General features: G+C 39.6%; 1 protein-coding gene across 2 annotated transcripts in view; it reads right to left on the bottom strand.

Annotated features, from left to right (window-relative positions):
* Nucleotides 1-17,213, bottom strand: part of gria4b (glutamate receptor, ionotropic, AMPA 4b) — a 77,264-nt gene extending 60,051 nt beyond the window's left edge. Inside the window, exons 1-2 of one of the 2 annotated variants that reach the window (XM_026373345.1) lie at nucleotides 16,908-17,213; nucleotides 13,120-13,278 (exon numbers count right to left, since the gene is read on the bottom strand). In XM_026373345.1, coding sequence (XP_026229130.1) covers nucleotides 13,120-13,278; nucleotides 16,908-17,094 — 346 coding nt within the window. In that variant the 5' untranslated portion in view covers nucleotides 17,095-17,213. The remainder of the gene's footprint in view (nucleotides 1-13,119; nucleotides 13,279-16,907) is intronic. The other variant, XM_026373344.1, reaches the window with a different exon arrangement.
* Between the last annotated feature and the right edge of the window lie 850 nt (nucleotides 17,214-18,063).

Below are 18,063 nucleotides of genomic sequence, written 5' to 3'. Positions count from 1 at the left end.
TTAACCCACCCTCAGCTCCCCATGGAGACGGGAAATAACACTGGGAGGAGTGCTGGGTGTATGAAGTGGTATGAATGATAGGTCAGTCTGTGTGTATTTGGGCATCAGATAGAAAAATGGGGCACAGAGGATAAGCACAAAATGTAGTGTTGATGTACAGTAGGGAGCCAGATAGCGACCAAAGTAGCAGACTAATATTATATTATTAGGGGACTAATAAGCTATTTACATTGATAACTTTGGGTGGATTCCTTTTGTCAGTAGTCACCATTCATTATATTTACTTGATAGCCCTTGTTCTTGTCCACCTGTCCTCCACAGAAGGCAAATAGTGTGTTTGTGCACAAGGAAGTTACAGGAAATGATGCTTGGACACACTGGACACGGCAAAGAAGACAAACGCTGCATTTAGACAGTCAACGGCACAGTGTGACAAAATGCTGCCTCCGAATGAGGCCACAGCACGGATGCGAGAGGGGGTGGTGGCAACACAGACGACCCTGCAGGGGTGTTCTGTAAGAAGGTTGAACCTGGCTCAACTTCAGCCACAAGCTAATGCCACGTGGAAGTGCTGTGTTGGCCAGTTAAGTGGATGTAAGCTTTCACATTGTGATATGTCATTTAAAATGGAGCAGTGTGTTGTTACAGCACGCTTAAGGTGTCCACCAGTTTGTCTGTGTGTTAAATTGAACAAAAATCCAGCTCTCTAAAATGTGTGTAAAATATATAGTTACCTAGATGGTACAGCTGTGACCTCAACTACTACTTTGGGGAAGCTTTGAGTTATTTTCAACAGAATATTTGCTTTACCTTGCATATAAAAGACCACACATCTGTTACTTGTAGACTGGACTTGTAGGATGTCCCAACAGCTCCTTAAAAAGCCACCAGCTAATACAAAATGCTCCAGCCAGAGTTCTGACTGGAATTAGCAATTACAAAGCAATAATAATCAAGCTCCATCATATCTTAAAGACCTCTTAGCACCATATTTTCACAGCAGAACACTTCGCTCTCTGAGTGCAGGTCTAGCCTGAAGCTATTAAGCGCCTCTCCTGTGGAATCAGGTTCAGGACATGCTCTCTAATTTGAAGACTGGGTTTAGTAAGAGCTGGCTCAGGTGACTCGGAGCCATTACTTATGCTGCTACGGCCCTAAACTGCTGGGGGACCTCCCTTTGTTCACAAAGGTCCTCTCCTCTCTATTTATTTGCCACAGTTGCTTGTCATTAACTCTGTGCCTTTTTCCTGTGCTTACAGTATGCTTCTTCCTCTCTGTACCTTTCTGCAGGTAACTAGCCTTAGACCCGTAGGTTTCTAGTGTGCAAGTACTGGCCCTCCCAACCTACCTAGTGGTTGTATTTTTGCTTGTTGTTCTCTTCTCTCTCTATTTTTCACTTGAAGCTGGGTTCTGCTGGAGGTTTCTTCCTCTAAAAGGGGGTTTTCCCTCTCCAACTCTTGCCTAGTGCTTGCTCAAAGGGGATTTATTGAGTCTTCTATATAATGTTAATGCTAAATCAGGTCTTAACCTTACTATGGTGCCATGAGATGGTTTTTGTTGAGATCTTGCGCTACTATACTGAAGTGAATTGAAATGAATTAACGTATTTGTCACATTCTTCCTGCTGTCAGTTCACAACAGAAAGTTAATATCTCCACATGTACATGTGTTGTAAGTCATGTAAACACAGGGTGTAGTGTAGTTGTCTTTACTCTGTTTTATAAAGGATCTATTTATCTCTTTTTCAAGGTCATCTTAATTTGTTTCTCTTGCTTAAATCAAACACGTCATCCGTCCCAGTCATGCAGCATCATGGGGGGTGTCTTCCCTTGCTACACCATTAATGTGCATTATCATAAAGTCTGCTCTCACAGGATTGGGCAAGTCAGCGAATTTACTCTGAGAAGAAAGGAGGGGGGGTAAGCTCTCCAGTCAGGATTCAAGGGCAATTCATTATCACTGCCGGGGTGTGGCAGGGGATAGTGGCTGCCTGCAGGACTGCAGTTCAGTAATGTGGGTTTTGATTCTCTGACTGGGCTGGAGTGAGGAACTTGGAAATGTCAAGGGCTTCTCATAAGCGAGCAGCTTCCCCGCGCTCTCTCCAAATCCACTGCAAGCTGTCTCAGAAAATAAGCCCTGACGTCGGATGTGTGAGTGTGCATCTATGTGCACAGAGGAAGAGGAGTTTACGATAGGGTCCTGCTAATCAGCATTTTTATTTATCTTTAAAATGATCTATTAAGAATAGCACTAGAAACACTTTGAGTGGAGCATATGCAGCTACTACTGTTTCTACAACTGCTAGTGTTAACATAACCATATTTTATTAAGATGCTATAACAGCGCTTCATCATTTCCTTTATTGAAAGCTAGACATGTTTTTGTGAGAAGTCAATGTTGATGTATAGATTTTCCTACTTCAGCCATATTCCAAGGTCTGTCTCAAAAGCCTGATTCTTCAAAAGCACTATTGCATCCTCCAGACAAGCAACTGTCGCTAAACTATGACAAAAAAAAGCTGAAATTAGCTGAAAAAACTTCCACTTCCTCTCTTTGGCCACCAACAATATAAATAAAAGTGCAACAATTGGCCAATCACACTGCACTCATGGACTCTTCTCTGATAGTCTGCTGGAGAGAATTAAAATATTGAAGCCATTCAACAAGCAGAAACATGCACTTGCACACAGGCACACACACACACGGACAGGCTCACAGAGGGTGAATTACTTGCAGACAACTGATAACTAGTAATGATCTGTTCTAATAATAGTCTCATCATTAGACAGAGCTGTAGTAGCATCGGGTGAAAGGTCAGCGCATGTGTGTGTGTGGGTGTGTGTGTGTGTGTGAAAGAGTGGGCGTGGTAATTGCTGATGTAGAGTCCTGTATTTCATCAGCGATTGTATTTCTGCCCATATAGAGACGTATGTGTTTGCTATTGTTTTGAAGCAGACTGTGGAGGGTGCGGGAGTGTAAAGTCACTTCTTCAGCTTCTGTTTGACAGAATCAAGGCTGACAAACATTACATCCAGTTAATATATAATACATTACATCATGGATGCATACAATTTACTGTTGGCCAGTGTTAAACAGTAATACATAACCTGAGTTTTCTACTACTGGTAGTGTTTGTTTGTTTGATGCACATCACACAACAATTAGACTGTTTACAGTTTAACAATATTTAAACTGACTACAAACAAAAATATTTGTAGATAATTGAACTGAACTGCTTTTGTATCTTTAAATGGCTGTCCCTTATTTCCCTTGGGGATTTTAAAGTAACGTCCTTTATGACTCTTGCGATTGATTTTATGAAATTTATTTTGTCAATTGATTGTTGGCTGTCTGGTTTTATATATATTGCTCTTGAAGGATGATTGTGTCACTCTCTGATGATCAATCGGTCAAATCTCTCTTGGATATGTGGAAAACACAAACTTAATCTCATGGTGAGTACACAAAATATTAACACATAAGTTACTCTTTTTTTCTTATTTGGTAAATGTGAATCCATGATTTTATAGCTTTACACTCTAAAATGACCATTGTTGGCTCCTTTTACCGCACTAATCATCAAACATCCAGTGTGTTTCAGCCAATGTTAATTTAAAATGTTTAATTGTTAGTACACCACAGTCAGTTACAAACGCTGGCTAACACGAGTGTTGGTGCTGAGTTACAAGCTACGGCAGGAGTGCGTCACAGCTGAGTATAGACATGCAAACGTGTCTGTGGAATAATTTAACACTGAAAATAGAGTAGTCATGACGGCTTACGGAAAGGATAAGAAAAGGTTGAGAGAAAAAAGACATTTTTCTAAGACAGGAAACTTAAAATGTAAAGAAAGGTGGACACCAGCAGTTTCCATCTTCATATAAAACAATATGCGTTGATCTGAATTATTAAAATGCAAAAGCCCAATTCGGATCCTGTTTACTTTTTCAGTGCTCAAAAAGGTCTAAACAACATTATATTTGTTGATAAGTCTGAAATGGAGAGAGACACCATCTGGCTGCTCTCCCTCTTTATTGAGGAGGTGGTGCTAAAGATCAAGAGGTCACAGGAAGGTCAGTGAAGCATCCACTCCCTCCTGGGGGCATTGGAGTGACCATTTGACCTCGAATGAGCAATAAGCATCATCCACCACTTTTACTAGGCTAAATAACAGAAAAACCAGTTCAACAGCAGCAGAAAACAACAGACTTGAAAATGACCACAAAGTTGATCAACCTCTTTTTAAACAGTTTCAACTAACAAAAGTTATAAACTTCATGAAGGAGGATTTACTGTAGGACTTTAAATAAAATCCCAATTGACTGAGTGTGCTGAGCTTGACACATTGGCAAACATATATTTAACAATATTTAATTTAAAACCTTTAGTGTCAGTGTGAGTCTCTGGTGAATAACTCATTTTAACAACATCCCCTACACCCTACATCTGATACCTCTGCTGACACCAAACGATTCTTTTGCAGCTTTAAAGTTGAGGATCACAGTGTTGCAGCCACTTCCTGTCATTTCAAAAAACGAGATAGCAACTCATGCATGCAGTACGTATGAGTATGTGTGTGTGAGCTGTAACAGCATCCTCCAGCATGTGAGAACAACTCCCCTGGCCAGAGTGTGTTCCTGTTAAAACCCATCTGTGAATTCACACAACTTATTCACTGTGATCTGAGAGCAGACCTGCTGCTATTTCCCTCCCACTCCCCTCTCCATCTCTGTCAATCTCTTAAAATATTCTGGGCGTCTCTGCCTCGCAAAGCAATTCACTTCAATCCGTTAGGCTTTCATTAGCGTTAATGTTGCATGAACAATGTTGATATTAGCAGCTGACTGATACGGTTGTTTGAAGGTCGAAGGAGACTGCAGCACTTTTTCAATGACGCTTTTGAAATAGTCTGCACCTTGTAATACTGGTATTTCTATTATTATGTGCAAAAACAAGTTTAAAGTTGATTTGAGGACAGTGGAAGACACATGACACACAAACACAAAACATACCAACAATGCAAAACTTGTGTGGGATATGATAAGGGTTGTTGTTGATGATGCATTCGATGACAAATATGTGATCATAGACCAGTCCATTCATGCTTTTATTACTACTTAACCTATTAACCAGATTTCACTGAGTTTAGGTTCAAATATTTATGTATTTATTGGATCAATAAAAAAAAAATCTATGTGTCCTTCAATCTAGAGTATCACTGACACCATAATCAGCTCTATGTTTTTACCTGGAAACAAGAACTAAAATGCAGAGATTGTTATTAACGTCATATTGTTATTAACTACTAAATGTCCAACTGCTAAGTTGTGGACAAAAAGTAGTTATTTCATGCATGACTTCAATGAGAAATTTTAAATCCTCTTTGTTAAAAATAACATCATCATTATATCGGTCAGTCAGACTCTTTCTACTACTGGCCTTGAAAAACAGCGGTGTACTCCTTTTGATTAATTACTTTTACGTGAGGTGCATAGAGGTGCACAAAACCTTCTCTTTCCCAGAGTTCTTGTATCGGCTCCTTTATTATGCTGGACACTTTGTTTGTGTTTTGGATAGAGATATCTATGCAAAACACAAAAAATAAAATGTCTGATGAAGCTGAAGAAGATAATACAGAAGACGGCCCTTGTATTGATCTTGTGCGAGGTGATTTGCGTCCACCCTGGGTTGCTTCATAGCAAATTATGCCCTTTCTTTTCCTGCTAAGTTCTGTTTACTGCGGCTTTATTTGCCTCTGTAGTGATGCATTAAAGATCAAATAAGAGTCCAAAGATGCTAAAAGTTTCAACAGATATCTCTAAATGATTCACATAAAGTAACTGGAATGACTTCCTGTCCTAGTTTAGAGAAAATCCATCAGAACATCCTCATGTCCAAAAATAGATTTCTAATTGAGTAAGAAGGTGGTGAGACGGCTTCTAAAGACAATTATCTTCACATGACAGAGACTAATTCAACTTGGGGTTCTTGTTTCAGTGTCCAGTATGGTCTGCCGACACACGGATCTCACCGTTTTTTTAATTAAATGATATTCATTACTCAAATCATGTTTTTGTTTTGCCTTTGCACAAAATAATACAACAACACTAATAATGACAAAGACCATTGAGTAACTTTAGGCTATTGGAAACTTTAGTATAAATGTTTTTTATGTTGGAAAAATAAAATGTTTTTCAAACTCAGTCTAAACTTTGTTTGGAAAAATGGTCACAAATGATCAAAATATGTCCCTCAGTGGAAATAACATCGATGCTTCCTCTTTTTCCTGTAGCGATCCAACTGATGCACTGTCCATTTTTCTTTCTTTCTTTGCTTAAAAAGCTACAAGGTATAACCGAAGCTGATGCTCTATGGATGACTATCGATTGCATAAATAAAACAACACCTGAAGGATCACTTTAACATTTAACTGTTGAGTGCAAGTTGTCTCCTCAGAGTTATTCCTGAACCTGTGCGACCTCCGCTAACACACACACACACACACACACACACACACACACACACACACATACACACACACACACACCCCTCAGGAAGATACTTACATAACCAGTATGGAGATCAGGAGAGGGAGGTGCAGGGAGTGGAGGTGGAGGAAATCAACAGATAAATTACATGATGTACTGTTAAGACGTCACTTCTGTGCTGTAAAATATGAATAAAAGCTTTACTGTTTAAATTACGAACATCTGGAGTTTGTGTGGGTGTATATGTATTCACTGCAGTTCACCTTGTTCAATTATTTTTTCCCACTAAAACAGAAACTGCATGAGTCATACTGATAAGAAATATTTGTCAGCACGGATACTTAATGCTATCTAAAATTATAATTATGCATCTGTATCTTCATCTCATGATGTTAAAAGATTTGTTTTTATTGGAATAAATGATCTTTTCTGTCTACAAACTCCCTTCATTAAGAAATCTTGTATTTCTTTACAACAGTGTCAGTTTTTTACAAGCAGAAGTAAAGTGAATCAATTTAAATTTGGAACTTAATAAATAAATAGAATCGTGTCATTATTGTATGCTGTTTTGTGAAGGGCAGAGCGTGCTATTTTTCAACTGCAAAGTCAACTCTTCGGTTGGATGTCCTTGCATTTTGCCCGCCGCGCAAACGACGTTGCAGAAGGCACTTTTCCTCACAATGCTTTGACTAAATTTAGTAATGTGTGACTAATGCTGCACCGTCACACATTTCAGGGACAGGTTAGAAATGCTAATACAGCTGAGTCGAGAAAAGTCATATTTTACATCATGGGGACATGAAGGTAGCTCAGATTCTGATCTACAAGAGCAGGTTACTTGTAATGCCCACGTGTTACCTTTTACTAGACTAATGACTCTCCTGTTGTAAAAATCCTCCTTTTACCTCACATATCTCCACACCGCTCCATCCTCCATCTTCCTCCCTGCTTTGCCACATTAATCTCTCATTAGCAGCCCCCTCCCCCTCTTTCTCTCCATCATTTTTGTCTTAACACCAGGCATTACACACACACACACACACACACACATACATAACACACACACACACACACACAAATACAAATTGCCCAAAAGGCCTGCAAATTTTCGCTCATGCTTCAGAAAAATAGTCACACAAATGATGGGCATAGGCAGCCATTTAAAGGGCTGCAGTGCAGAGCAGAAGATTCCCTCTGAACGGAGCCCATGGAGGGAGAGATAATAGATTTAAATAGGGCTAACATGCCGCACAGCCAGATTATTTGCGTGCATGTCTGCAGACACACACACTGACACGCCTAACACACAAGTGGGACAGCTTTTTCATACTCAAGGACAGACAAGACGGGCATGTGTTCATGTGTGAGCAGCAGAGAAAATGTAGAGTCTCTTATACAGAATGAGTGCATAGGAGCACAAGCTGCTTGCTATCTGGATCTGGAGTGAGTCAGAGCGCCAGGCTGAATATAAATGACTCAATGCAGATTAAGATGTCACTGTTTCAATGAAGTCAAAGGCAGGGGCAGCGTGTAGGAGGTCAAATTAACCCCTTCACCACCCACACTCTCTTTAAAACCTTTGTCTGACTGTTTGGTTAGAAGGTTACAACGAAATGCACAACAAACGCCAGCTGGATGAATGAAGTGCAGATGAAAAGGTAGCACACACGGCTGACAAGTCTGCAGCTGCTCACCGTATTGATTTCTTTTCATTTTATCTTCTAGCTACATGATAGTGTTTAGACTCTACCTAAAGCGTCATTTAATTTGGATTTGATTATGTAAGCATGGGAACCTAATACTCTCTTTAACCCCCAATTGTGTTCCTGGATAACAGCTCTTTCTAAACGTTGTCTTTCTTCCATTGCTCAGATATTTATTCAATTTCCTATTTTCAACTCCCCAATCATGCTGCTTCATACTACATCAAAAATTCTCACCTTTACTCCAACGATTTATTCCAATTATTGCAATACTGGAGATAATTGGACACTTAAAAGTAACTTGAGTAATTTAAAATGATCAAATTATAGTAACATAACAAAATACTGAGATCTCTGAATGCTTGACGTCACTGAAAATAGAATGTAAACTGTAAATCGATATTCACATCAGTTGTACCTTTCACCTGTGTTTGCTCTTCTAAATGTGTTCTAGAAATGTCTTCAATGTCCCAAATATGAAACATGTATTATTATTGAACAAAAAAAGTGGTGTGTTCTAGATTTGAAACAATAGTGAAGAAGAACAGCCAATAACATTTACATTTTGCATTAGTTATTTTATACTTGTAATACGCTTTTATCTAAAGCGACTCACATGTGAGGTGCAAAGCAAGCAAAAATATCTCTAAAGTAAAGTTTTTGTAAATTAAGAGTTAGGCTGCTGAGAGTGCAGAGGTGAGTAGATCGTCCCACCATCGTGGAAACACAGAGCAGAAAAGTTTGACCTGGGATCCTCTCAGGTGAGGCGACAAGACGAGTGGGCGCGAGGGATTGTAGACCTGGATGAGGGAGTTCAGGTAAGCCGGTGCCGTTGAGTCGACCCCTTTGTAGGCAAAGGTCAGGACTTCGAACCTGATGCGAGCAGCTACAGGAAGCCAGTGCAGAGATCTGAAGAGTGGTGTAATGTGTCCTTTTTGGCTGATCAAAAATGAGACATGCTTTTATCAAATCTTCACAAACTTCTGTTCCTCTATGCCAGTGTGAGATAAGTGTACTTTTTCATTAGGTTATCGAATTCAAGTAAAACCTGGTAACAATACTTTCATTAATTTAATTAATTAATCTTTTATCACCCACATTTGACACCAAAGACAATCCCTGAGAAGAGCGCGCTCACTACAGTGAGTCACATTTACTAATTGAAGACTGTCCCTTTAAGTGAAATCAGTGGGTGGAGCTTCCACTGCAGTCTGAACCTGTCACCATGAAAGACGAGTCTGCCTTTAACTATTCCCTTCACGTATACACCTCACTTTCATTCCAGGTCAATGTGGAGAATCTGATCTTAGAGAATTTTTCCTGTAAAGCATTCAGTTTCCTCCGTGAGGTATGTTTCTCAAGTGTATCTGCTGTATTGTACTAAAGATAGATGGGATATCCCATTACACTAGTACCATAGTTACAAAGACATTTCACTGGTGATGCTGGAAACACCTTCCCTGCACAAAGCCTGCTGCCAGAAACACCTGGATGCTCTCATTGGCTTTCATTCTGAATTTGTTTTATGCCTCACAAATTGAGAAGTCATTCAAGTTCAAGGACTAGCAGACTCAAACAGAGTCACTGTGACTGTCCTGAACTTCAGCACATCAACAGCAGTGGCACCTTGACAGCAAGGCAGAGATCCATGAAATCATCGTCATGCTGGCTCAGTGTTTCACAATAAACCAGGCAGTCTGTTTCACTGGCATTTTACTTCCAGCTTTTCCACACATGCGAGAGACAGGAATTTTCTGCTTTAATACCAGTTTAGAAAAAAAAGAAAAAAGCAGACAGAGTTAAATCTGCATCCAGTATGCCTGCGTGACTCAGTTTCAGTGATCCGTTAAAAAAAAAAACACACACACACACACACAACAACACCTACTTAACATTTTAGATTTCAGTCTGAAATGTTAATGGAATTGATGCAACAATTGTAGGTGAAGCAAAGTGACATTAGACATAGCACTCGAAGCTCCTCCAGGCCTCTCTGTAACAACTGCTTTCGGGTTTCTGACCCGATGACCTCTTTTAAAACAATGCAGCACTTCCCCAACTGTGATAATCGACGTATCTGTGTTTGAAGACAAAACGTATCTTATATATGGGAACTGGGACGAGATTGTGTATTTGGGACTGAATTAAAATCACCACAGTTCCCATGTTCTTCAAAATGAGGGAGCATGTTACCCACTGTGGCACAGAGATGTGTTCAACAGAGGCACAAAGGAATAAGATGAATCAGGCTTTATAAACACAGGCGAGACTTGTTTGTAGCAATTGTTGTTAGTTGGTTTAAGACGATTTCACTTTTCTGAAAACGTGAGCAAGATATCTAACATGTTAAGAGTAAAACCTCATATTCACATATCTAGTTAATGTGCTTTAATGAAACGTGTTTGGCATTTGTAAATCTTGGAACATTTCTTTTGTAAAAGACAAACAATCCTCAAAAGTCCATTTGTTGGCAGAGGCTCAGTTTCCCCGCACAGAGCTAAGAACCAAAAATAAATTCTCAGCCTGTGGGAAACGCTGAACACCACTGCTGCGACACAGAGACGTACAAATGCCTTTACCATTGTCTCATTTGTTACTGGTAATTATACAGAGGTGTCTTAATTAACTTGATAACAATATATTATTTGGCTGTGCAAACTACCGACGGTAGGACATTTGAAAGTTGTGACATAACTAACAAGATAAATGTTCATGAATAGCTTTACATCTAATAATGAGGCTATACTGTATCAAACACATGTAGCAGAATTTATCAATCAACAACATTTGTCTCCATCTTCTCAGCAATTAGGTCCATCAGCCTTGACAGAAGCACGCCGAGCAGCTGAATGGCCTAATCTCTCTTCGCAAATTAGCTCTGTCTCTCATCTCCCCTTCCCAAATATATGCTATGCCCTTAAACGTCACATGGACACAGTGCCAATTTATATCCATTATCTTAGGGCCTTTGATAATAGAGCAAAAATAGAAAAGAATAAAGACAGTGGGAAATGTAAAACGGGGGCGATGTGGTTCGATCTCAGATTCCCCGCTGGCCCTGAGCTATCAAAGCCTTTGATTGGCTCATGCAACTCTGCTCTGATTTGACTTGGCAAATCAATGGGCTGCAGATTCACTTCCTGTGACTGTGCAGCCATTAGACTGGCAGTGAAAAATCCCATAGTTCCTTTTGTTACCAGAAACATCCAGTTTACACCACATCTTACTCCTACAGTACTACAGGACAACTGCTGCTCTCTTCTTATTGCAATATCATCTGAAAGCTGCTACTTCCACATTTCAGGTTATTGACCAGGTCACAATAAACCTGTTTCAATATATGTAACCATGCAAGTAACATACAAGCATTTGCTTATTACAATTAAGACTTTTTACATAGGTCATAAACTTTGATATTCCAGCTTTTTTAGTTAACTTCAATAATGCTAACTAATAATGTTAACTTTAAATATATCCCAACTGTCAGCTGCATATGCATATATGCAAATATATGTAGATATCACCCTGAAATTATATAAATTGTTCATCTTTTATTCTATTCTTGGGCTCATAACCTACTTTTCCCATTTTTCCCTGCATTATTCTATCTGCTACTGGTACTCACATACCAATAGAAATCAATACAGCTTCATGCACTGTAATTTAATCTTAAAGGTCATTAGCAGGGGAAACTTTACAGACAAATCAGTTTTAGATATAAAAGCATTCGAGCTGAATGCTTACATCTGCATCGCTTCAAGGTTTTCAATCATCCCACTAGAGAAATATATATATGCACTGTATAATGTTGCTGAAAGAAAAATATACTTTTTTGCTGTAAAGGTGCAGCTATATTCAATTTCACGAGATGTTGTTTAAATTAATGGAATACAGCTTGAATGAAGTGGTGGACTGAAAATATACTGAAACGTATATGCAATACTGTGAGTAAAGAGAGCTGAATGGGATCAAGGGAGGAGAGACGTGACATAGAGATTCTTTGAGACGTAAAACAGCCAGATGTGTAAACATTTGCTTCCTCTTGGAGTAATAATTCAGTAAAAACAGTAGAAACATACAAATAGATGTGTTTAGATTCAGTTTGACTTCTACCCAGTGTCCATGGTGAATACATTACCAGAGATCCACTTAGATTTTTTTGTTCCTCATAACAGAACCTGCCCTCAATTACCAAACAAACATAACAGCACTTGATTCTCTGCTTAATTTAGCCATTGATTTTTCAAACACCAGATCCCACCATAAATAGCACAAGGCATCAGGCGGCGGTGTTTTATGGTCTTTCTGGGAACCCCCACCCCGCACGCACACACACACACACACGCACACACACGCACTCTCAGTGAAACAGTAAGGAAAGAAAGAAGACGTTTCCTCAGGGCACATCACTTTAAAAAAAAATAAAAATAAAAATCACACCCTACTGCTGGGAGATTTATCCATGGCAGTGTGTGTGAGTTGTTTGTGTGTGTTTAGGCACATGTGTGTACTGCTGCTGTCGCCTTCAGCATGTGTGGCTTTGTTGGGATCAGATGTGAAACCAGCACACACTCATAGACCAATCTCTAATGCCACATCTCACTCACACACACACACACACACACACACGTACATTTAGGCTGAATACACACAGACAAGTATGTTTCACCACCATTATTACATCCATTGGCTCCAACACATATCCAAGTCTTACTCATAATACTTATGCTGTTATTTGTCATATTAGAAGGAGAGGAGTCTATTCAAGATTGGGAATGATGGCTACATTTCAGTCTCAGTTACAGTAAATTGTTGTAATGAAAGTCACATTGCACACTTGCACTCTACAGCCCTGTTTTCTCGTTTCACTGTTCACTGCAAAACCCAAACACATGCACCAACACAGCAGAAAGACACGGCTGACTTACAGGCGTTGGTGACCGCGAAGCTGTTGGCCGTCTCAATGTTGTCCACATGAGGCACCAGGTTAAACGGGGCTTCTGAGGCGTTTGGGCTGGTGTTGTGCAGGAAGATTGCCAAACGAAAGGCTGTGTACTCCTGATCAGTGTTTCTGATGAACAGACCGCCTAAACAGAGACGGGGAGAATCACAACTCTGATGAGCGGCATGTGGAAACAAGCAGCAAAGAAGAATCCACTCTCTCTCATCCTTGTGTTTCATTTTACTACAGGCAGCTCAATTATTGCCGACTTGCACAGAAACACAAACAAATGAAAGAAAACCACTGAAAGAAATTCACCATTTTCACCATCACCTGCAAATGTTCACTAGGTTAAATACAAGAAAAGAGTCAATAGGCTATAAAACAATGATTTATGGAGAATGATCACACACACATGCACATTAACTAACATTAGAGTCTGCATATTCATTGTCCATCCTTAATGTATATTAGAACATAACATTGGTGAGAATCACACTTATAACAACAGTAGTATGTGTGGGGGACGATTTTAGACAAAAAAACCACAGCGATATTCAACTATTTCTACCCTGCTGAGGACCACATGGAGCCTCCTCAAGGTTTCTGAGGGTCCCAACTGGAATTTATGGGACTACATATACATTATGAGCACCATTTATTTGTTGTATACTAAAAACTGTGATGGTCAAACTAAAAACAAAAAGAACAACTTTGTTTTTGAGGTCATATAACTAATTTCTTGTCAGGACAAACTCAATGTGGGGTTTAAAAAGCAGTTCCCAAAAGTTTATTAGGCTTTCACAGGCTGTTTTAGTCGTTAAGGCCAGAGAGGAATCTTATGTTAGAGGTGACACAACTGACTGGACAATATGTGAAATGCAACAAAGGGTCAGTAATGTCTAATAAATCATTTTACTAATATGACAGCTGAGCTTTAACGTTACAATATAGAAACTCACAGCTCTTTAAGCACCACTACAGTAAGCACACACAGGGTATAAGCGTTTAAACTGTTAACCATGCAACTCTCAGCTGTTACAAGCATTATGCAAACATAAAGAGATATCATTCTGTATCAACACAGATTTTCATTCAGGGTTTAGCACAAAATCAGCCTCAGTATCAAACATCGTGTACGACTTTACTCTGGCTTCTTTTCTGTCTTTTGCATCACAGTCTTGTCTATATACAAATGTCTTGAATAAGCTGTTCATGGTTGTGCAAATGTCAGTGGTATTTAAGGTTAGAAGCAGTTTGTTTCACATTTCAAAATCTAACTTAAGGCAACATTTCTTAGGATGAGACTGTTTAAATGTCATTTAAGCAAAATGCCAGTGTGTTCTTTTTATGGCTGACCTCTTTAAAGGCAAATTTTAGAATACTTTACGTCTTTATGAAGTCCAGTCATGTAAATCCTATGCATAACTCCAGTAAAGACAGAGGTGTTTAGATCTTAATATGATTTTTAGAGTGATAGTTTCATGTCACATTGATTCATACTAAAATGCTCAGAGGAGGTGTTAATTCCTGATTTACAAAAAGAACTGAACATTTTGTACATCTTGGCTCCTAATCAGTAGGGATGTCCTTTATACATTTCAAATTTGACAGATTTCATTGCTGCTTACAAATAATAGCTTTAACCTAATCCCACTAATTCATCTGACTTTTCCTTACTAAAAAAAATAGAATAATACCACAAATGTCATATGATATGACACAAACAAGACTCTTGTCCAAAGAGCATGATTGTTTTTGACCCATCCTATACTGTAAAAAGTCATGATCTCAGTTTTTCTAGTATTGTGAACAGCTGCAACTAGCTGCTAACTTGGCTACCCCCACAGATGTGTTACCCTTGTCTTAAATATCACACTGGTCACTTGAGAATCAGTGGAAGAGCTGCTGCTGCTTTCCTCTGATGTGAATGAGGCTGTGGAAATGTGGTAACACTGTAGAACATTTGGTTATGTCACATTTCATTATGTGTATTGATTACTGTCATTTAGACGCCGAAGATCCAACAATAATTTGAGACGGACCACTTTCAGATGTGATCTAATCAGTTTGGATTGCAAAGCGTTCTGCCTGCATTTACATATGCATTTGCTATGTGTTATCCTTTATCCAGATAGTATTGCATATCCAGAAACGTAAATAAAGCCCGAGTGTGTGGTGATGGAAAATATATGAGCACCAGTTTAACCTCAGTGAATAACCTCTGATGAGGCACAGCCTTAGGAGAGTTTATACACACACACACACAACTCATATGATGCTAGGATATCCTTTAGAAGTGGCTTTGCATCCCTGAGAGAGAACATATGATATAACTTACAAAAAACATTTGAATATAGTTTAGTATTTGAATTTTCCAAAATCCTGGTTAACTTCAAAAGTGGATTTAAACCTGTGTGTTTTGAGGATGGATATTTGTGTGTATTCTAATGATTATTTAAGGAATATTCCTGCTTTTTGTTGAGGAAACACTCATCATGGCCATTAGAAGAAATAGGAGAGAACAGCGATAATGAAAAAAAAGGATCCATCCATGTATCACTGTTGTTGCAAATTGATTCTCGAATGTTGTGGAGCCATTTTTGTCCACTTGGTCCTGTGACACATACATGCGTACAGAGCAAATTCCCACTTCTAATTATAATTATTATTATTTAGATGAGCTAAGAATTGACCATAGTGGGTTTATAGTTGCTCAAATCAGCAACAAGATTAAATTTTGACAGGATGGCACAGCAGTTCCACAAATGTGGCTCTAAACCCTTAGTGTCCTCAGTTACAGGGGTGCTGTTGTGTAAAAAACTCTGACCTCTAACCTCCCTGTAGGGGCTGGGGATTTGACTATCACGTTGATATAAAAGGACAAGAGAATCATTTGAACAGCTAGTCATTTTTCATCAGCCCGACTGATTCTGATGTGCCTCGACTCTGCTATAAGCAGGGGTGCAGCGGAGGCTGAACCTACAAAAAAAAAATTAGTCACTTTGCGATGTTTAATTCTAGAAATATGGATGTAGCACCTTCTTCAGGCAAAGAATTAATCATACCCGTGTGGGCAAGAATACACATTTCTTATAAGAAAAAACATGAATGGATGTTTTCTGATGACTAATTATTTGGGAGGCTTGTGATGATCAACAGCTGGAGGTCACGGCTTGCCCTTCTTTTCATTCCCTGCCTTTAAATCATCTGAGTCGATCTGCCTGCCACAGCAGTGAAATGAAAACCATGAATCCATCACCGTTATTTCCTCCCCTGACACACGCTGTTAAGTTTTTAAATGGAAACATGGAGATGGAGATGTAAAAGTGTAACTGCTTGAAACCTATGGGCCTATGGGAGCGTAGAATAGGTTTAATGCAGGACCTGGGTCTGGGAGAGTGTTAACAACAGTCAATGCACAGGCAGCCTGCATAGGGAATACACACACACACACACACACACACACACACACACACACACACACACTTTGCTGCTCTGATCTGCTGCAGTGGCGGTGTGCACTCTCTAGCCTTGAAATACAAAGCGCATTAGATATATGGTACCATGCACAGCATCAACAGGGAAACGTATCATGTCTGCATGTGATATTTCAGAGAAGAAAACATAAAGAAGAAATCAACAATTTCCACTTTGAGTAGTGCTGAGGTGTTAAATGGCAGGACAGAGGCAGCAGCAGCAGACAGGACGTCCACAGATCCATTCACACGAACATTTTCAGCTCACATTTGCCAACAGGACTCGCACACTTACCGATCTGAACACTGCTTGGGAAAGCACCCATAGTCAGTCCCCAAAAGCCAGAGAATATCAACAGAAACCAGTCGCCAGAAGAAATCCTCATTTTGTTTCGGTTATAAACTGATGAGAGACATCGAGCAGGTTTAATTAACACCCCCGGGGCAAAAGCAACATCACAGGGTAAAAAAAATACACACATAAAAAAAAAAAAAAACTGAATGCCAGTTAAATATCCATGTCTGCTTTGGATGGGCTTTTTTCTTGGATATCCCCCCGCAGTGCCACTCGCTTGTGCCGTCAAACTGCGTCCGTCCCTCGCTGGAGATTTTGCGCACAACACCACCAAGATGAGAGATGTGGGGGGGTGTGGGGGGGGTGAGGCATCAGCCAGAGGCGGCCAGTGCGTCTGGATGCGGCTCAACTCACATCACAGCAAGAACACACATGCGCCTTTTTGGCCGACCGGGGCAGGCAGGAGGGGCTCAGTCAGTCCGCTCAGCACCGAGCGGCGGACAAAAAGTCCCCGCAGATGATTTAACAGCAAAACTTCTAGAAATGCTGATACGAAAAATGTACAGATGCGATGGCAGATGTGTGAGAAGAGATTCATTTTAGCAATGTTACAGATTGTTACACATGGCTCCTGTTGTGTGTGTGTGTGTGTGTGCGCCCTGCCCTCAAATCGTCCTCCACGCACGGACATGTGATTTAATTCACCTGCTTCAATTAACAGATCTGTAGGAGCATCAATCAGTGAGGTTACTGTTCACATTTGGTTATTTTATTTTATGTATAGTTGCGATTTATGGCAACTGTTCATTGTTTTTTTAATAATATATGAGACAAACACAAAATGTTTTGTACAGTGTCAAATACACAAAGAGGAATTAACGTGTCGTCAGCAAAGAAACGAGAGGTGCCTCCAGCTGCAGTTCCTCTCATGACCACTAGATGGGTGATACAAGAAAACTCTGGATCAAAACCATCTTAAAACAAGACGAATGTAGGTCCAAGTCATTTTGGTCACTATTACTTTTATTTTATTTTAGTAAAGCAAGTAAGTAACAAGTAAACTGGTTTATGAGAAAGGCTGATTAGCAGGATTAGAAGTTATTTTAAATAAATTCCAACCAGCAGATGCAGTAAATGATGTCGTCAGCAGGTAAAG

The sequence above is a fragment of the Anabas testudineus genome, chromosome 14 (genome assembly GCF_900324465.2).
Source record: "Anabas testudineus chromosome 14, fAnaTes1.2, whole genome shotgun sequence".
Lineage (NCBI taxonomy): Eukaryota > Metazoa > Chordata > Actinopteri > Anabantiformes > Anabantidae > Anabas > Anabas testudineus.
Note: the sequence above shows the minus strand (reverse complement) of the source record. Positions and strands in the feature narration are given on the sequence as shown.